Here is a 22,007-nt window from a genome sequence, read left to right as displayed (position 1 = left end):
GATTCACACGCTCCCCATTCCTCGGCACAAAAGGGCAGAATAACAATATTGCGGAGTCCACTGTGTGTGCCTACCCCCAGTAAAAACATTGCTGTGAGAGTGGGCTCGACCTACCTCTCCTCTCGTATAAAAAAAACACAAAGCCGAGTGTATTCCGACAGCTGCTGCCCGGCCGCCCTGCGGAGAACAGAAGGAGAGCTTTGAAGATCTTGACCTTCTGGAACAATAAAACGCCATCATCAAACACTCTCCTGAGACAGACCGCTGACCCACAGATCCAAGTGTCTGCCTGAGATGATTCATATTAAACTGTAGGAAGTACTGTGTCAATGTGTATGTGTGTGTGTGTGTGTGTGTGACGCAGGCAGCAGGGGCACAGATAATATGTGGCTGGAACGGTCAGATGCTCCTCCTGACTGACAATGTGCGGAGTAGAGTTTACCGCTATAAATCTTAATCTCACCACCTTCTAACGTCAAATGCTTTCCCATGCTGACATGCTCTCCATAATGCGACTTTAACATTGCAGAATACCCGTTTAGCCAAGAAATTTGGCTGCCACAAGTTCGACATTACTCAGTCCTTTGAGTCGAGTGCTGGATGCTTCAGCTCTTGGTCACACAGAGTCAGAGAAGCATTCCATAGCACAGGCTCACAAAGACGGAAAAAATAACAACAATGCGGTAAAGCGTCATTGCACCATCAAGATGTCCAGTAAACATACCGGACAACAAAACACTAAGTGATGGTTAGAGCTTACAAATGATGTGGCTTTTACATTTCCCGTCACTTGGAGTAAACAGTGATCCAGGATAAAATCAAAGCCGTAGCTCAGGTAGCGAAAACCGAGGTTAAAGGTTGACGTCGAGACTTGACCGCAGATGAATTATATATGTCGGTGTTTAGATTGATGCCTCACATCACCTTTTTGCACATGAAGCTACACATGGTGCCTGCGGTATCTGTGCCGGGAGAGAGATCAGAGGGGTTGAAAGGTAAAGTGGCTCGTCGGAGTGGTCTCCAAACGCAGGCACACCCGCCTGCAATATGGAACTCTGCGGCTTCAAGGTCAAGGCGAGACGGCAACCCCTCTCCCTTTGATGGCAACAGGAGGAAGTGCTGCTATTTACCACCTTGAGAAATACGCCAGGTGGCAGATTTTAGCACAAGGTGAAACAGAAGCTCAAAACATTAAGTCCAGGAGGTTGGAGCAGAAACAGACCTGCTGATGGTGACGAATGTTGAGAGCCGCCTTTCTAATCTCCGGCTCGCATGCTCTTACAAAATCCACAAACCGATGTTGCCGTTTCGTTCGTACCGCCTCAGTAAAAATAGAAAACTCCGGGCTTTGATCTCGCATTTGCATAACTGGCAAAAGGTGTTGCGGGGCAGCGATGCCAGCTGGGTCCTCTCGCTCATCAGCCCCCTGTCTCTGTCCACATGTTAATCTTTACAGGGCACTCAAGGAAGTGGCGTTGACAGCCTAGATTTGAGGTCAAGGGGGGGCCAGGGGTCAAGCACTTCCTGCTGACATGAAAGCACATCCAAGCACACCTTGCTCTTGGTATCTGTCCCCCCCCCCACCCCCGACCATCTGTACCTACATAATCTGGGGCTCATCGGGGCCCAAACAAAAGCCATGTGTTAATTACCTTTGAAGGTGTAATGACTTCAGGGCCGCAGCCGATCTTCATCTGGTTTCAAAGTGAGGGCCGGCGAACAGGTTACGCTTCAGACATGTTACAGTTGTCCTCTCTCCCCCTACCTGCCTGGCGTGCTTTCATTTTAGAGGGATACACCAGGGCCTTTTGGGTTCCCTAAGACTCGAATCCTCTCCCCTATCAAGTCCAGAGGTGTACACAGCCGCTTCACTCTCACTTTCGCGGTGCCTTGGATGAGTAAATTAGGGAGAAAATTCTGACACATGAGGATTGGCCCTACACCTGTCCTCCAGATGTCTATGTGAGGGCATTCGCTTTGATAGAGTTTTGTCTCATTCTCTGAGGGAATTGCCTTAATTGTTCTTGTTCTCTTCACTATAGGCTTATCACTTGGGAAACAGTCATATTGTACAGTATAGAGTTCATACTTCTAGCATTATGTAATATGTATGTAATATTTATTTATTTGTTTACATTTATCGCCAGATGATACATCTATAGGAAAGAAAACACGACCAAGTAAGGCAATTCACTCTGACAAAAACACAAAATTCTATACTGTATGTATAGTTGTATATGTATGTATTTTTTGTTTATTTACCATGTAGCTCTCTTTCGGGAGTGGGAGTGGGGTGCGTCCAAAAGGAACCCCCATTTCCTGATTCCTGTGCTGTGAATTATTCACAGATCAAAACCAGACAAAGATGAGTGAAATATGCTGGCGGCAATCTGTTCATTAGTCATCGCAAAAATAAGATGATGCGTCCCGGTGCTGGCTCCTCCAGCGCTCTCACGTTTGTGAGTAAAGCCTGAGTAACACTTTCTTCTCCTTCCCACAAATGACCACCCTCTTCCTGCCACAGGAGAAAGGGAAGCGGGCGCCGTATTTCCCAAACAGATATGTTACCTTGTTATGAATAAATGTTTCCACCGGCCGACCACAGGTGACCTCGAGAGCAAAGATGGGATCTTTTCAGGAAGACACCCGTTTTTCAATGACTTACGAGGCGTTTGGAGGAAGCGGAGGTGGTTCTAAAAGCTCTTCCCCTACGTCAGTGAAATTTGATTTACTTTTTCTGAAGCCACATTCCTAATTAAGTCAGACTGCGGCAGTCATACCTAATGATGTTTGTAACAGAAAATGATCTTTGTTGGATGCATCAAAGGGTATGAGTTATATACCATCTATCCCACCTCAGCCTCTTCAGAAGATATGCTGTCATTCTCTACATCCTCTCTGCTAAGGATAAACAAACACAGTCGTCTCCTCTCTAATCCTTTGAAAGATTTTCCTTTTGAAAATCTTAAAGTCTAGTTTCCAGTTAGCTGACGGTCAGGGTCCCGCAGACACCTCTTGATCCTCAGCTCCGGGGCGTCTGGAGGAGAGTGTGTATGATGTGGGGAAGAGCCTCCTACTTGTTGCCCATGTTACCCACGCGGCCCAGACTCCTGACCTACAGGTGAAGACAGACGGGCCTGTGAAGCCGAGCGGGGGGGAGGCGACGCACAGCCAGCCTGCCCCGCCTGGGGAGGAGCCGGTTATAAATACCCACCTCACGCGGGAGTTTCCTCAGTTTCCTCCGAAAGCAAACATTTCAGATTCTACCTTGTAATTTATCACTGCTCTCCCCGCCGAGGGGAAGGGAAATGTTGAGTTGAAAGATTTGAACGTGTACAGTTGTTTTTACTTTCCATGAAAATGACAGAACACGTCTCGTTTTGCGTTTTTGATTTTGCGTCCTCGTTTTGCCTGAATGAATATTTGATGTGCTCCACCCACCTGCTGTCTCCATAAGTATTAGAGAAAGTAGAAGAGAAGACAACTACTGCACACTCATCTTTAAAAATCCCTCTTTCCGCTGCATAATGAGGCCTGACAAAACCGTAACACCACTACCCAGGGCAAATACCTGGCAGGACTTTGTACTTACTTGGCATGTACAGTATATTGTAAGTTTTGAATATAAACATGTATGCCACACGTGCTAATGTGTATCTCAGATGTGCATTTCTTTCATTTTATGGCTAAGGGTGTAAAGGCGGGGATGATGATTTCAGATTCCTGGGAGAAAATTCCCAGGCCTGGAAGAGCCCGTGGAAAGTAATCAAGTAGCAGAGTGATGTCATTCTGATGAAAGGCAGCCTGTCAGACAGTTGGCTGCTATGGGCGCTCTTTGGCATGGGCCACAGTACGCTACACCAAAATATGACATCAAAGCAGGTACCAGGCCAGGCAACGAGGCTGGCACCGATCATTGTCTTCTTTGATTACAGTAGCCTCATCTTCTCTGCTGAGAGGATAAAAGAAAACGGCTGCTTGGTGTTAAGTGAGTGTCAGAAATAATGAGGAGCATACCGTCCGCTAACGGTGTCGCAATGGCTCAGTGGACTGAAGCGCATACCACGTACTCACAACATTATGAGTTTGGACCTGACACATGACCTGTGTTGCATGTCATCAACTCTCTCTCCCCCATATTTCCTGTTACTCTCCACTATACACTGTCAAATAAAACAGAAATGAAAACTCTTTCTACCTAAACCCTTTAATGTCTACAGTTTCAAAATCAGTTTCAAATGCAGCTTCCTTCATTGAATAATGACCCTATTTTACAGCAGGGTGTGGACTTCAAACGATCCCCCCCCCCCCCCCCCCCCCCCGGAGAGACGACCAGGTTAAAGGATAGAAAATGAATCATGTTTTGCGGCTGTGCTGTCATGAGCTGTAATAAGGGCTTTTCCATGTCCTTTGGCGAATCTACGGCATAAACAGACATTTCCGAGACAAAAGCGCCCAATCCTTCTTCGTGTGTCTGTGGAGATGCGGGTGAGCTGAGGGGAAGGAGGGCAGCCGCCTCTCTGATGATAATAATAGCAGGTTCTTGGATGGTAATTGGTTTCTGTCACTACCTGGCAGAGGGCATCGCAGTGGAGTCGGGGTGATTCAGGCACTAGGCATGAATGGAAAACTCCTGGAGGAGGGCCTCATGCTCACGCACCGGTACCTCCAATACAACCGGGTCAACCTCGCCCATCTTTGACTACACTAACACATTCCTACGCATGGCACGCAGGCACACACACACAACACACAAACACACAAAAATGCTCATACCCCCCACCCCGGCACACACAAACATCTATCTTGCTTAGTATGAATGACATAATGGAACTATTTACAGGCAGCACCAGCTATTTTGTGACCATCATTCTGACAAAGGATCAACAACAAGCAGCTGACCTGTCAGCTGATCTATTTGGTTACCCCTCGGTGCCAGGGAGACCCCTAATGAAAGCTGTCCTATCTTGAAAGAGTTCATTTTTATCGAACAGGGCATCATCTGTAACCAATAGAAGGTCTCCTCTTACGAAATGAGAGCCTGCTCGACAGATGTCTCCTGCCTCTCCTCTTACTCCCCATTTAAGTCCACATCTTAGATGGCACCTCTTGACTCAAGTCAGGATCAAGGTTGTTTACTAATTCTCTGGGTAATGTCGGGAACATGTGGTGAGGGCACATAAAAGGAGCTCTACAATGTGTTAACACCCAAAACCTCTGTACATGTTTGTTTTGGGTTTTACACAATAGTTTCAACATGAAATTAAGGGGACCTGCTTCCGGAATTTTGCCTAGAGGTGAAGCAGAAACAGAAGCTGAAGTGTTTTCAAAGAGGTAGATAGCCTCAAACATTACAGCCAGATCAACTAGACACAGTCATTAAAATATTGCAGGCAAAAATGTCAATGTTGCTTACCAAAATGTTGATGATCACACTTATATATAAAACCAATATTTTGGCATGAATAACATATGGCTCAGTCAATTTTATTCACAGTGCCAAGCTATGACAAACCACAAACAAAATGTCAAGGTCTGGGACGTTCTCTTTTGAAAAAGGAGCAGAGAAATGTTAGCAAAAGGGAGAAATTAAGAGTCAATTATTGCAATGCACACAAAACCTCTGAGTGTTTCAACAACTTCACATCTAATTCATAACACCTGAGTCGTATTCCTTAGATTTCCATTTCCCATTTCGTTCTGGCTTTTAGCAGATTTCCACACTTTAACACTTTGTGGCATAATACCACTAAATCAGAGGCAATGTGGTATTGTGACCCTCACAGGATTTAGTGCTGTGGTTGAATCCCACATCTCCTAACCTGATATCATATGTTTTATGCTGGTGCTGTGCAGTTTGCTCGCTCTGTATAAGAGAGGGTGGCACATTAAAGGAATTTAAAGAAACTCTTGTATGAAATACAAAGGTTTTATAGATGGTGATCTCTCCTTTGTTCTTCCAATGAGGACCTCCACCTGTTTCTGATGATGTGTGCCGGAGCCTGTCCCTTTCAAGAGGCTGATCCCTCCTGATCTCTTTGATGTAACCTGACCTAACAGTTCCAACTAGCAGGATTTGATGATCACGGATGGACCCTCGACAACAGCATGTGCAAATCAAAACTAACAGGCATGGGGAGACGGGAGATGGGGATGTGTGAGGAGAACTGGCAGGCTGCGTAGACAGAGCGCGCTCACAGACCTATGATGTGTCTAAACGCCAGGCAGGCAGTGGTCACATGATCAATGCTGCCAGCCCAGACTTAAGCAGTAAAACCTGTGGATCTGTGAGGGCACATGCAACTGATCGGAGATGAAAGACAGGCTTTGACTTTCATAGGAGGCCTGGAGTCGGGGTGGGGGCGACGGGGGCACTTCTGAGGGACTGCCATCAGAACAGCTGGGTCATTTTCAAATGACCTAATTCTAGGATTAATCCATCCGGACTTGCATGGTTAAATTTGTGTCCACACTACACAGAGAGGATGGGAGGCAAAGACGGAGGGAGGGAGAGAGCAAGAGAGAGAGAATTACCAGTGAAAGCCAGAAAGGCTTAGCGCTGGGAGTTCAAACAAGGTGCACAGTAGAGAGCAGAGCACCATGCACCAACAGTAGCACTGTTTCTGGGTCTTCCATATTCAGCCTTGGACCTTGAATCATATTAGGAGATGTAAAACACACCACTGACCATTGAGGGTTGCCGAAAATGACACGTTCCCTTTCTGAATCTACATAAGACCCAGGCCTTCCGATTACTTGCGTCACCTCCTCCAATATGAAGTGCTTGCATCTGCAGCTCACAGACTATTTGACACACCATCAGGGCATCTCTTCTAGGTGTGTGTGTGTCTGTGTGCGTGTGTGTCAGAGGCCAGTGTCCATCTGCGAGTGATTTAAGGGTTACATTTTTGGGGATGACGTGTGATAAAACAGGGAGGTATGGGTCAAAGTGACTAGACTCAATCTGTGACAGAGCCTCTCCTCCTGGGCCCTACCACATGTTTTAATCTATACAAGCATCTGTTTGAAGTTCCCAATGAATACCATCAGTCCCGCCGGTGACTTCATATCCATCTTACCTGGCTCAGAGGAGCGGCCCGGCACCGCTTTAGCACACTGATTCACCACGGGCCTGCAGTCAGCGAGGGGTCTCCTCTCAGGTGACGCCAGGCTGTTTTATTGTTATGATGTTCTTTGTCTGCAGATCACTATGTCTATTCTTTAATCTGCCCGCATTTGTTCTTCCTGGATGCTTTTTCTATCAGTATTTTCAAACTTTTTCACATTTTTCAGTGTAAAGTCATGCAGGTGGACCACTCTCTTACATGATAATTATATAATTTCCTTCCCATTACAAAATATAAATCTCCTTAACAAAGCTTATTAATCACTTTCTTTCAATAGATATAAATATAGATATAGGCTAGATATGGATTAGATATAGATTACATTACATTGCATTTGACTCACAATGTGACTTGGATAGTGATAAATTTAACAGTTAGTTATTAATAAAAATGTGTTTTCCACAATGTATCAAGACAGTAAGCTCAGCTCTCAACCTTCTTATCTATAAAATGTCAACATCTTGTGCTTCTTGCTAAATTATAACGGATATTCAAAATGCCTTTTAGTAGAGTTATTCCATCAATGGTGATCGTGATGACAAAAACTCTCATCTAGAGGAATCGATAATGAGGGAACTGATGGACAGACACAGCTTTCTGACTGAATCACAGTCACACCAGAGCAGTGTGTCAAACTGAACTCCGACTCCTATTTTACATTTCAATAAAGGTGTCCTCATGGGATGTCAATCACTGAGCCGCTGTCACACGAGGAGGTTCCCCCAAATAAGCACATTTGACGTTTGAAGCTTTATTTTGAAGCAACAGGGTTCTGTTAAATGTGCCAGTAACACTAAAGACCCCTGAGCTCCCTCTAATCTCGCCGCCTGCAGGCTGATACAGCATCAATGAGACATTCACTTCATCAATAAGCCACCTGAGGCCGATCACAGCGGTTTTACAACAGCTAAGAGGCGTTGTTAGGCACGACGGCAAGCGGAGTAAAACCCTCTTAGCTGTTCTAACATCACTGCCTTGTTGCTTTTATAAAGCACACCAGTGTATTAAAACGCAAATTCTCAACAAATTCTATTTTTAATTATAATATATAGGAGTAATAATGTGTTCATCCTCCGCCAAGGAATATAGTTCTCCAACAGTAGCTACACAACTTTGCTGCTAAGCGCACGATTACTGGTTGGAGTAGTTATTTTCTATCGGATTAATATTTAAATTAATTGCTCTGCGGTCACAGGTGTCACTTTATTTTACAGCAGCTATAGGAAAGCGTCTCAGCCAATCAGAAGTGAGGAGCGGAACTATCCCTGTTATAGAAAGGCAATAAAACACTAATACCTTTATGTGTTTATTGCTCGTAACGCTTAATTAATACATCATAGTAGATCCTCCTTCCCGCGCATAGCGGGAATACACCTATAATTAACATATCAGTCACGCATGCAGTGGAAGGTCCTCTCACTGTCCTCTTTGCAAAATGTTTTAATTATTTGCATCACAAAAGATTCACATAGCAACACAAGTATTAAAAATTGCATTTTGACTCCAAAGCCATCATATCCAGTCCTTTAATACACTGAATTATCAGAGTCTGTGCTAAGAAGTGCTATACTAATATAAAAGCTCGGTTAAAGACAAAAGGCAAGTGTTATCTTAACAAATACTCACTTCTGCTCAGTGACTTACATTTTCAATAGACTTAGCTTAGTCTTAAATATGTGGTTAAGATAAAAATGTTGTTCCAGGGAAGTCTACCTCAACCGCAACGAGGCATTCCTGTGTTAAGATGCTGGTTTCCCATCAGGATGCTCCACTCGACTTAAAATATACAGTAGACCCGGAAAGTTTGGAGGGGACTGCAGTGGGAGGGGGAGAGAAAGAGTGATGGTTGCTTTGATCTTTAGAGGCCCCTTCTAGATAAAAAAGTGTCCGCGTCCCTTTCTCGGCAGCTAAACAAGACCGGCTCAGCTAAGTCAATACTGGAACTGTATTGATTGTAATAAAGACAAAGTAATACATACAGTATGTTGTTTGGGCTTTTTTCCCCAGGGGAGTGGAGGTAGGTGATGAAGCCTCCCCGATAGTTAGAATAACCTATTATGATCGTAATTTTTGGAGTAGGCCTAGCTACACAGGCACATTACATGCATAATCCTAAAAATATGAATATAACAATTATGACATATATGGGTAAAATAAATCATAGTGTTTCTTGAACAACTCAAATAACACACTTGGAGCCTATGAAAATACCTTTTTCTACAGCTTAAAAAAAGTTGTGGAGATGTCCTTTTTGGATCAAAGAATGATGAAGTGTAATGCAATACATTACATTAAAACAAATGGGTGAATAATAATAATCATAATAATAATTTTGCTACCACTACTAGCCTACTACTGCTAATAATAATAATTATAGTTTTTCCGATATTGTTATCCAGCTCTGCACGAGTTTTGATATGTTGTGTATTTTCCCACTTGATTCTAAGGCAAGTGTGTAACAAGATGCTTATTCTCACTCCATAAATTTGTGGTGGAATGGGAAATAGGCATTTCAAGGCCAATAAAAACCGCCACATCAAATAAAACATCGCGGATCAAAAGAACCAACGCATGGACATTTTTTCCCCTCTATAAATTAAAAAGGGGGGTAGTCTGCCACGCTTGATCATGCCCCGAGTCCTGCCCCACTACTGCGATTGGCTGGACGGACACACAAGGGGGGAAAGTTTGAATAAAATACAAGAGCATGGCATAAGTGTTGTCATTCAAGCTCGTGCGCTTGGTTCAGCGACGCTTGTATTGTGGTAGATAGATGCGTCAACAGCCATAGGAATACTCTTTGAAAGGTTGAAATATATCCAGAGAATACAGCGGACGAATTTATGATTGATCTGTGAGGACTTTTGGTTTTAGTTTAGGGACTTTAAACTCATGCGTTCGTGGGAGCAGACGGCAAGTGTGTGTTGGCGTCTCCAAACCCGTGCGTAATTGTCGTTTCTTCCTCGTTTCCATCTATACTTTCTTTCTGTTTCCTCGACGAGACGTGACATTTGGACGAAGGACATCTAAAAACCCTAAACCTGCAGGCTGATCGGGGATAAGATGACAGCGATCCGAATGGTTTCGTCAGTGTTGCTGCTGGTGCTGATGCAGTCCGGAGCTCTTTGCGCACGGAGGTTCCGGGGTGGCCGCAACCCACAACCACGACGGGCACCACCTCCCACGTACCGGGGGGACCGGGTGGAAACCACGGAGAGTTTTCCTCTGGATTTCACCGCCGTGGAGGAGAACATGGACAACTTCATGACACAAGTGAAGAACCTTGCGCAGTCCCTCTACCCATGCTCGGCCCAGAAGCTCGACTACGACATGAAGCTGAACTTTTTGGAGAATACAACCGTCACCTGCAACGACGGGAGTCCTGCGGGGTATGTACCAAATAATTACTAAGTGATAATGTATTGATCCCGATCAGATGGGATCACCCTCAGGTCCGAGCACAGGGTCAGTTACAGTAGGACAGCACCTGGAGCTGGTGGAGATTCAGCGTCTTGCTCAAGGACACTTCAGCAGGGCGCATGTTTGCCAGCGCGTTGACTTGAACCTGGGTCCTCCCGGTTGAAAAACGGTCTCTAGGCCCCCCTGCTGATCCAATTAACCCACATGTATCTGGCCTGAGGAAAACACTGCTTACAGTAATGCGCAGAATGTCATTATATTTATATGAGTTGGTTTATTAAAAGTGTTCCAAATTGGTTTGTGGTAAGTGTTCCGTAAAACTGTGAAACTATTGAAAATAAGTCGTGGAAAAAAATCTAAATAGAACAATGTTGCAGCATGGGACAGGGCAGGTTCAGGATAAGATAGACAGCTGCTTTGCGTCAACGAAGCGTGAAATATGCGGATAGCCACATGGCCTATGCTTCATTTCCTTTGCTTCAAATTAGAATGCAGGATTTGCTCTGCAGAAAGTTTTCAGATTTAGGTTTTCAATTGTCTCTTTCTTCCCCCCCCCCCCCCCTCTCCCCCCTCTTTCGCTCTCTCTTTCTCTCTCTCTGATGAATTGTGATTGCACCCTGTGCGCACATTATTGAATTGTGATTTTACAGTAGCCTTACAGTATATTTTTCTTTGCTTGCCTTACATAGCACACTGAATTTCTGTAGGCAACTCAATCCTAGAAAACGTGCAGAATTATCCCAGTCAGTATACTGTTACTTTTGAGCTGGTTCCTAAGAAAATGATTTTGATATGCTCCTTGAGGCATACAATGGATCAGTGTTTTACCATCGTTTGTTTGCAATGACAGCCATTGTTGACATTGTCATTAAGCACAAATCCATTTGGCAGTGAGAAAGCCTGCATGATTTCCCTACTAAAGAGGGATAAGCCATGGCACTAAAAGCATATTAATATCAGATGGATCCACTGTCTCTCCTATTGTGTAATAAAGACAAACAGATGAGAAAAGTAGACAATGGTCAATCATATAGACTGTGTTTTTCTACCCCATTTGGTTGCGGTGACAAATTCTACTGTCCAAATTCAGTTATGGCAGGAGGGGATGGATGTTTCAGTAACATCAAACACCTAAAAGGCAACTGTAGAAGCAGATGTTATTGTTACTCCAGATTGTCTTCATATTCTTACTGCTTATGATACATGTCTTTACCCCTTATGGGAGTTTCAGTGGCTTTCACTTGTATCTGAAAACTGTCTGTTATTTATTGTGTCACAGGAGATAAAATTTACAAATGTTGTACAAGCTGTAACCACGATGGAAATACAGTGGTTAGATTAGATGGCCTAAATTTGCTGGTAATAGAGACAGTATATTGTAAAGCACTGTTGAATGTGATTATTGTGTTGTGTAGACCTATTATTTGCAATTATTGATATTTTATAAATGCTTTATTAATGCTGTATATGGCATATCAGGGGATTTCGTGGCTCTCTGCCGTTGGGATGTATCCTACACCAGTTAAATAAAGGGCAGACTTATGTTGAAATGGGTTGATATACATGTCTCTTTATGGATTTAGTATCCTGTCTAATTCCTAAAGTGCCTTGTGGAGAGACTAGTAGTGGCGTAGTAAAGCTCTTAGCTCTTCGGGAACGCAGCATGAGGACAAGTACCGGGGACAGTTGTTGGCAGATGGCCGTTTCAGTCACCACTATGTCTGCTGTCAGTCAAGATGCTAATCCACCCAGCCACCAGCTAGCCATCCCCTGCTTCACCCTGGGCTTTACATGCTTTACAGACTGGTATTGTCACAGTTATACAGATAAGTAAGGATGCAACACCAAAAATCCTTCACTAGACATGAAAGTGAAATCCTGTGATTGATTTTCTTGAGTTAGACCTTGCACTTGTTAAAGTGAGTGGGTTGATGCAGTGCTTTTCCCTCCTGGCTTGCTCAGCTTGCCAAGCCTGCCTCCACTTTGTTCTTTGGAAGTAAAGTGCACTGTCCTCAGCCTACGTTATTGACTATGGCTCTCAATAATAGTATAAGACATTAAATGCAGCCAAAGTGTGATTCAGTGTCTGAGCAAACAGCTCAGAGCCTCCGCCAAGTCTGTTTTCTTTAATGCTGCTGCAGTGTATTTGGCAATCACTGGAGGTTAGTCATTGGTAAAGTCGGGCGGATACACTAAGTGTTGAAAAAACATGTCAGCATCACAGAGGCACATTTGGAGCATCATGCTTGCTTCTATGACTATAGGTGCTATACTTTATGACACACTCCAACTGGTAAGATTTCCTGAGTATTGGTATTGAATAAATATCCTGTTGAAAGAAAGTAAGATAATGCAATTGACATGGGCCAGTCCTGTGACAGGGGAGAATCATGATAGCATTGCCCTCTTCTGGGCTGACAACATACAGCACACATCATCTCACACTCTGTCATGCATCAACCACTGGTGGGATTCCTAGTCTGGCCCAGAACCGACTGAATATCTGACCCCAAATTCACTTTAGCTACCCAGGGGTGCAACTACATCAAGCATTACCTCAGGCACTTATGGGTCCTAAGCAACAAAAACAAACCGAATACAGTGTGTGTGTGCATCTACACGGACTGACCGTAGATGCATTATTCCGTTATATCTCTCTTATCTTTTCATTCCTATGGCTGTGAGCCATGATTTTATCCAGGTTGTGTTGTGTGTGAGGACACTGTTGAAGAACGATGAGCTCAGAGTAATAGAAGAGGATGTGATGGTACATTACTTACTCTTGCCACACACATTAAACATGAGGAATACCATCCAGTGGCCTTTCCCAGCAGGATAGGGGCCAGAATGTTTTCTATCTCCTATTTGATCACTAGATTGGCTTCCTGAGGGGAAAATATAGGCTTCTACCTATTTATTGTCTTCAGTGTGCTCTCTAAATTAATGTTGGCGTAATTCCTTTTTTCGCTGGGATTTTTTTGGGGGGTAAACGTAAAGAGATAAGAATCGACAAAGAAACAAGACATCTTTGTTTAGATAAAAGTCATGATGTCATGTGTGTTTCTCCTTCACGCTTGGATACCGTTTCTACCATCACTGATGGTAGAAACAGTGAGGGCATTATTTTGAGCGTTTATCTTTACCTCATCTTTCTCTTTCTCAATAGGTAAATAAGCCGTATTATATATGTGAAAAGTAGCGTGCTTGTATCTCTGCCATTCACACGTATGAATGTCAGCTTGACTGTCATGCAGGCATGGCCAAATAAACATTGAGGAACAATTGAAATCATATTCACAGTAATATTAACATAAAAGTCAAGTGCATGTGACATATGGTTTGTTATGTTGGTTAGTGTTGATCTGTTATATTTTTTGGTCTCTTGTAGGTATTACCTGAAAGAATCCCGAGGCAGCAGACGGTGGTTGATATTCCTAGAGGGTCAGTATTCTGGTTTTGTCTCTCTAATAAACATCATGTTTCATGTTTCTCCTTTCATACCCACTTTTGACGTGCTTAGTTTGGCATTACCAAAGAATCTGTTTTTAAGAATGAAGATTAATGAATCTCTTTTAAGTGTAATATTTTACAAAATCCATCCAAACAGGCCTTTAAATAATTATGTATGTTGTGTTTGTTTGTGTGCCTATGTCCAGGCGGCTGGTACTGCTTCAATAAAGAGAACTGTGACAGCCGGTATGAGACCATGAGGAGACTGATGAGCTCATCCAAGTGGCCTCAAACCAAAACAGGTCAGCCTCAGCCTGCCGTACCTTAGTACACTTCCCTCCCATCAGCACCACCGTTACTCCACTATATGGAGCAAAGCCTGTAGCAAAGTCAGATCCCGCTCCCATCACACAGTGAACAAAGCACAGAGAGCCCACTGTAAAGCCTCAGTAATGAGAAGGATCGGATGTATCTGTGCTTACCTGCGGTGTTATTGAGACCGACACCCCGTCATAAAGTAGCTGCAGTGCGGAGCTACCTGGCGCCCGCTGCTGCAGGAGCAGAGACGCCTCCCTCTCTCATTGTGGTGTAATAACTGTAATCCATGCGCTGATGATGAGGAAGATGGGGATGTGTCTGGGAGTGTCAGGATGGCTAATGATACATGCTGATCTATGCCTTTGTCGGCTGTCTCTGCAGGCACGGGGATCCTGTCGCCACTGCCTGAGGAAAACCCTCACTGGTGGAATGCCAACATGGTGTAAGTTGCCTTTTGTGTGTGCGTATAATACTTAATCGTTGCTGGTAATTTTAACATCCTCCGCACTGTAATTATAAGCAGGTAAGAGGTCTTAACATATGACATCATGTTGCTTGTGCAGGTTCATCCCCTACTGCTCCAGCGATGTGTGGAGTGGCGCCACAGCCAAAACAGACCAGAGTAAGCCATTATTGAATAACCAAAATCATAACACCTGTTCCTGCTATTACATTTGTATTGTTATTGGACAGTGCTAGCATCTCTTTCTCTTGTGCGCAGGTGGCTATGCCTTCATGGGCTCACTGATTATTCAGGAGGTTGTGAAGGACCTGCTGAACAAAGGTCTGGATAATGCCAAGGTCCTACTACTAGCAGGAAGCAGGTTTGTTCATGGGTCAAAGTTTTACTGTGTTTAACTATTTCCCCTATTTGAGTTTAAATACAAAATCTCCTACATCTCATTAATATTTGTGCATATTCCTGCCTGCAGTGCGGGCGGTACGGGGGTCCTGCTGAATGTGGACCGTGTTGCAGAGCTGCTGGAGGGGCTGGGGCACACTGGGATACAGGTGCGAGGCCTGTCCGACTCCGGCTGGTTCCTGGACAACAAGCAGTACCACTGCACCGACTGTGTGGACACCGTCAGCTGTGCCCCCACCGAGACTATCAAGAGAGGCATCAAGTATGGGAGCCACTGATGACTATCAACACTTTTATGCCATGGCCATGCTACCGATTGTAGTTGCAGTCAAATGATGAGATAATGGTAATACAGAGTGCTCATGAAGTTGTTAACATAAAAACAGCATGCCCTGACCTTTCACCTGCCCCATCAGGTACTGGGGAGGAGTGGTACCAGAGAGGTGCAGGCAGACCCATGAAGGAGAGGAGTGGAACTGTTTCTTTGGATACAGAGTCTTCCCATCAATAAAGAGTGAGTATTTGGTCTTGTTCTTTGCTATGTAAATATGCACATACTGTACATTCAAATGTTTGTGTGTTTTATGAATATAGCTATACAAGCCCAAATTGTGTGTGTGTGTGTGTATGTGTATGTCCACATGCTTGCAAATATCTGTGTAGGTGTGTGTTACTGTAGGCATATAATTCCCTATATGAATCTCACTGTCCATTCCCTCTGTGCAGGCCCTGTGTTTGTGGTCCAGTGGCTGTTTGACGAGGCCCAGTTGACAGTGGACAACATCCAGCTGACTGGCCAGCCTGTGCAGGAGGGCCAGTGGCGCTACATCCAGAACCTCGGCATCGAGCTAAGGAACACACTCAAAGATGTCCCGTAAGAGCCACTGCCTCCATTTTAATAAAATAATTTAAATAGAATTATAGCATGGTTTCAGATAAGTTCAAGTTTGTTTGTTTATATAGCCCTTCATCACATGCATATCTCAAAGGACTTTACAGAGAATGATCTGATCAACTAGATCTAACTGATCAACAATCAACCATAGAACAGAATGATATAGGACAAACATCAGGAAAAAGCATAAGACACACAAAAGCAGATTTTAGCAAGACATAACAGCCTACTATTCTACACAGCCTAACCTACCTAGCACCACCAGCCTTACACGACTCAAAGCATATAAGGAAAAACTTCCAGGAAAACGTTTTTAGGAAAGAATAATGTATTTTGTTGTTTTTTTCAGGGCTATGTTTGCTCCAGCCTGCCTATCACATGAAGTTATCACCAGAAAGTGAGTATTATTTAAATTTCAAACCCCTTCAGCACACGTCAAGGTCATTTGCTCAGAGTGTTTGTGTGTTTGGGGCTTTCTTTGTGTGAGCTGACAGCGCCCTCTTGTGTTGTGTTGTGTTGTAGTTACTGGATCGACGTGCAGGTGAAAGGCACCTCCCTGCCCCGGGCGCTGCACTGCTGGGACCGCAGCCTCCACGACAACAACAGGAACAACAAGGCCCCGCCCAAGGGCTGTCCTGTGCATCTGATTGACAGCTGCCCCTGGCCACACTGCAACCCTACCTGCCCCACCATCCGAGACCAGTTCACAGGACAGGAGATGAATGTCATCCAGTTCCTCATGCACATGGGCTTCGACGTGCAGAAGATGGCCCAGCAGCAGGGCATGGACCCCAGCAAGCTACTGGGCATGCTCAGCAGCGGCAGCTAAAGGGACACACACACTAACTCCAAGCTAGCAGCAGGGCTGGCTGGCCTCTCTGGCCAGTTTCCCACACCTGATACCTCCAACCCCCCCTTTTCCCTCCCCCTGCAACCCATTCTACCTAGCCTGTCCCCCTCTTCACCTCCTGTTCACCATAGCCCAAACCTCAGTCAAACACAGGGGCTTGTATTTGTCCCACAATCCCCTTCCCTTTCATCCTACGGTTCCTCACAACCCAGTACTGGTGACAAGTACAGGGGCTACATGCCACCATGACAAGGCACACCTCTCTGCTACTCTCCTCTTAAATTATCTTTTGCTTGTAAAAGAAAAAAAGATCACGAATGTAATCCAGTTTTAAGGATGCTCATTGATGTTTTTGTTTTTTTGTTTTTTACATAACTTTCATCCTTCTCTATAGATTTTATTTAGTCATTGTTTAAAAAGAAAGGCAAACTGCCACAATGACTTAAGGATGCTGTCTATGTTAAGTAGTCACTATAGAGTGTATAAAGATATAAGATTGTTTAAACTTGTTTTTTTTTTATAGTCGGGTTCATCTTACATATCATCACATAATAGCCTATATCAAGGCACAAACAGGCACACATGAAATGGTGAGAAAAGCACTGGATTGGGAAGGGACAGGAGGAACTTTTGTTGTATTTACCTCTAGGACAGTGGGGGACAATGGCAAGAGAGAAAGACAGGCAGAGAGAGAGAGAAATAAAGAGAGATGAGACATCCAGGTCTCTTCTAATCAACTTATGGCATGACACCAGATAAGCTGTTCACAGTCACACATAGTTTGTAAAATAAACAAATCCAACAAATGCAGACCAGGTTGAATTACACTTTTTCAAAACAGACAAAAAACAGATGCACCTGTCACCCCATGCTAATCAAATATTAGAGTCAAAATAAAGACAGACAATTCTCAAAACGTTATTTTCTTCTTGTGATTAACATGGGATAAAAGAAAAGGTCCCTGTAGTGCTGTAGAGGTAACTCTAACAGTGATAGGGACTGATGCCGTGATGCCCGACTGTAGTTCCACACCAGACGTTCAGTCAAGTGCTGAGACAGATTGTGGTGCTAAGGTGGACCTGCAGACCCTCTGCAGACGCTCCATCACTACTTCTATACACCACAGTGCCATTACATCTCTAGTCTATACCTCTTAACGCACCAGCCACATCACCAGAAGAGGACCGTTCAAACCTGAGCGCGGGGTATACATTTGTGTCAGGATGTGATTTTCACATTAGGTCACCTCAGTAGTACAACAATCCTCAGAATCAATGCAATGTGCATTCAAAGGGAGACAAATATTGTGTATTGTATAATTTTTTTTGAGTATTTGTATAGGTTCTTTCAAGTGTTCACTATTGTAACTCCCTTCTTATATTTCATAATAGAAATCACTTTTTTAATATAATGACAATGTTGTATGTAATGATGTCTTATAAATGATGTTTTAAAGGACCTCTATTTCACATCACACCAGAGAAGGAAAGGTATTACTAATTGTAATTTTATTCTGTAACATATTTTTTAACAGAAAAAAAACTCAAGCTACATTGGTAATTTACATATTTATTTTGTTATGTAAATCATATTTATAAGTGCTATTTTCACAGAGAAGTGATTCTTTGTAAATTGTAAATATATTGCTGTTTTTTCTCTTTGTGTTGATTGCATGTCTTTGTATCAGACCTAAAAGAAAAGACCCATTACAAATATTTCAAGGTAAATCTCTCTGTGCCGTCTTGTTATTTCTTGCACCATTCCTATTCCTATTTTACACTCACAATACAAAAAAACCATTTAGCGAGAGTGAAGGTCAACAGCTCCCCAAGCTCCCAACACTGAATCTTTAAATAGATCTGGGGCTTACAGTACATCCATTGCAATTATACAACCAAATTCAAGAAGTATTTTAGGCAGTGGTCGGCTGTAAGAATCACGTAGCACATCGCAACACTCAAAGACCACGTTAATATAGCAGGTTACAGTTTTTTCAGCAACTGTTAAGCCATTTCCACTTCCCTCTCACAGGCATAGCTCAAAACTGCCAAAACTCACGTATAATCATCCCTCTGGACCTGTATGCAATTTCTGTCTCTAATGGGAGTCTTAGCCTCCCTCCCTGTCATTACACTGTGTATAAATGCCAGTTTCTCTCTGACTCAGTCTCCCTGGGTGCTCCCCAGAAATACGACTCCCCGTACTGTGCCGCCTGCATGCAGCCACCCACCCCACCCCACCCCTTTGTGGAATATAGACCCCCTATTTATAGAGCTGGTTGGGCCTGTAACCCTGGGCTCGGCACAAACTTTAATTTCAAGAACCACCCCTGGCAAGCCGCTGAGCGCATACTGACACACAGGAGAGAGAGAGGGTGTGTTTGTGTGAGTAGGGAACGAGTGGGAGATCAAATGAGAGGAAGCAAAGGGAGAGAGAAACAGCAAGAGAAAGAGTGAGAGAGAGAGAGAGCAACCTGTTTGAGTGGCGTTGAGTGGGAGTTAGTGGCCTGCAGACAAAGAATTACACGGACCGAGTCATTGAGTACTGGAACTTGACTGACAGGACAACAAACTAGTCCACCTGTTCTGCGCTACTGTTGGAAGATCGGTCTCTGTTTGGATATGACTCGTAGAGGAAGGCTTATTGGACATCTCACTTCGCTTTGAACTTTTGAGGAGATTCAGTGGACAGCTTGGTGATCGAAGGGTAAACCAAGACATCTGCGGACACACACAGGAGCCTTTGAGTTGGACAAGGGTAATATGCGACCTCGTTCTCTAAAACAGCCTTAGATTCATATTGTAAAAACCACTGAAAAAGGATTGATATTTCTCCAGCATTATTTGAGGTACAGCAATTAAACTTAAAACTGTGTGACAGTTACAGTGGTTTAAGATCCCAAAAGCTCTAGCCCATCTAAAAGAAAATTTATTTTTTAAGGTCTAACTAAATAGCTACTATTGTGAGCTACTGTACAAAGTTCTACAATACAGTGGCTGAGTGTAATTTGATCTCCAGCACACCGCAGTAATTACAAAGCAAGTGCAGGAAAAATTTACAGAGATTTGTAATTAAGCACCATCTATAAAAGCAGACCAAGAAAAGGGCGAGGTCTCTGAGGAAGGAGAAGAGTAGGCCTCAAGGACACCAAGCAAAAGAACAGGAGGTCCAGAATCTCATCAGGCAAAATCAGCAGTGCATAGGGGATAGTAGAGACCATGGACTCTCATGGCGGACACTACCTCAACAAGGCAGCTGTGCTATCACCTTTAGGTGCAGCCCGTATGTGCCAGCTGCTCCTTGGCTGCACCATAATGGCCCTAGTGTCCCACAGCGCGGGCTACAGTGCCACCTACGGGACCTTCTGCATGTTCGTGTGGTGCTTCTGCTTCGCTGTCACACTGTTAGTGTTCACCCTGGACGTTACGCGGCTGCACAGCTGCATGCCCATTTCCTGGGACAACTTCACTGTGGCCTTTGCCATGTTGGCCACACTCATGTACATCACCGCCTCCGTGGTCTACCCCGTGTACTTCCTCCAAACGGACTGCCCCACCGAGGGCTGTGACGTCCGAAACTACCGCATTGCTGTCACCGTCTGCTCCAGCGTCTGCTGCTTCCCCTACGGGGCTGAGGTGTTCCTGACCCGGGCCAAGCCAGGGGCCGTGGTGGGCTACATGGCCACCGTGTCAGGTCTACTCAAGGTGGTGCAGGGCTTTGTGGCCTGCATCATTTTCGGAGCCCTGGCCAACGACAGCGAGTACAACAAATACATCGCCACCCAGTACTGCGTGGTGGTGTACAGCCTGTGCTTCTCCGTCACTGTGATAGTAGTCGTGCTGACAGTGTCGGGCAGGACCTCTGCCCTGCGCTTCCCCTTTGACCGATTTGTGGTCGTCTACACCTTCCTCGCCGTGATCCTCTACCTCAGCACTGCACTGATCTGGCCCATCTTCAGCTTCGACAGGAAGTACGGCACCACCTCTCGTCCTGACGATTGCCCGCGGGGGAATTGTCCTTGGGACAGTAAGCTGGTGTTGGCAGTTTTCACCAATGTCAACATGATCCTATATTTCACTGACCTCATCTACTCCCAGAGGATCCGCTTTGTCTCCAACTCTGCCGTCTGAGACACTCTTCCCCTCTAGGCCTCTTTGGCCTCAGAGACAGACAGTTAGAGAGAGTTTGAGGCCACGTCAGAAATACTCTCCACAGTCAGGTTTCTGTGAAGGACTCATCCTCGCAGATTGAAGATGCCATGGCGTTATGCCTGTGTGGCACTTTTTACTATCAGTGTTCCTCTAGTATTACGCCTCTGTACTGACAGTATTACCCATGATACATGTTAGAAACTTAAAGGCCTTCCCCCAGTTCTGCCGTGACCTACCAGGGAGAGCCTGCCAGGTGCGCTGATGAGCTGATCTCAGCAACTTTGCCCACAGAGGACACTGGAAAATATGTCCGTCTCAGCACCAAACACATCTCTCATCTCCAAGTTGCATCGGTGGTCTCAAACACGACGGACCTGTAGGGAGTTTGTATAATAAAGTTTAGAAAATTTGATATTAGTATTGTCATAGACTTGTTTATTAATGTGCTCTTTGAAAAGCCAAACAATTTATTTAACAGTATTTAAACAGTCAACTCGATGAAAATATAACTCATTGATGCATATTATGTGTTTTGCCTACAGTGTGCACTGAAGATACTTTGTAAATAGAATTAGGAGAAATGTTTTGTTGAAGTTTTATTTAAAATGAATCTCAGCATAGCATTTGGTCACAGACTATTTCTCCTGTAATTCTTCTACTTGTTTATCCTATTCCTCGCATTTGTAATGCCAAGTTCAGTAGGCTTTAAATTTTATCAGCTGAATGTTAAATGCAATTGTTTGATACCGTGATGAATTTCTAAAGGCAACATTGTGATAATAGCATCAAACTGACTGATTGTTTGTGATAAGCACATCTGCAATTGTGTGATGTAATGTTCCTCCATGTTTCTGATATGTTCTATGTTAATAAACAACAGAATAGCATATTCTGTGGGTCTCTTGATTTCTGTATGATTTGCTTTGTGTGAATG

General features: G+C 44.2%; 2 protein-coding genes across 2 annotated transcripts; both read left to right on the top strand.

The window, feature by feature from the left end:
- The first annotated feature begins 9,895 nt into the window (after positions 1-9,895).
- On the top strand, positions 9,896-18,568 carry notum1a (notum, palmitoleoyl-protein carboxylesterase a). The gene is made up of 11 exons (XM_071530515.1): positions 9,896-10,516; positions 13,936-13,988; positions 14,204-14,299; positions 14,697-14,757; positions 14,879-14,937; positions 15,037-15,139; positions 15,248-15,439; positions 15,594-15,691; positions 15,904-16,051; positions 16,422-16,469; positions 16,595-18,568. The coding sequence occupies exons 1-11, from the start codon at positions 10,191-10,193 to the stop codon at positions 16,899-16,901; spliced, it is 1,491 nt and encodes a 496-aa protein (XP_071386616.1). The 5' UTR covers positions 9,896-10,190; the 3' UTR covers positions 16,902-18,568.
- A 794-nt stretch (positions 18,569-19,362) lies between these two features.
- Positions 19,363-21,912, top strand: LOC139653628 (myeloid-associated differentiation marker-like protein 2). Its single transcript, XM_071530526.1, has one exon. The coding sequence runs from the start codon at positions 20,141-20,143 to the stop codon at positions 21,050-21,052; it is 912 nt and encodes a 303-aa protein (XP_071386627.1). The 5' UTR covers positions 19,363-20,140; the 3' UTR covers positions 21,053-21,912.
- The last annotated feature ends 95 nt before the right edge of the window (positions 21,913-22,007 follow it).

The sequence above is a fragment of the Centroberyx affinis genome, unplaced genomic scaffold (genome assembly GCF_046629955.1).
Source record: "Centroberyx affinis isolate AG114_WGS23_722 - 3 ecotype Tasmania unplaced genomic scaffold, CSIRO-AGI_Caff_v1 ptg001934l_1, whole genome shotgun sequence".
Lineage (NCBI taxonomy): Eukaryota > Metazoa > Chordata > Actinopteri > Beryciformes > Berycidae > Centroberyx > Centroberyx affinis.
The sequence above is the reverse complement of the archived record's forward strand: the minus strand, read 5'-3'. Positions and strand labels throughout refer to the sequence as shown.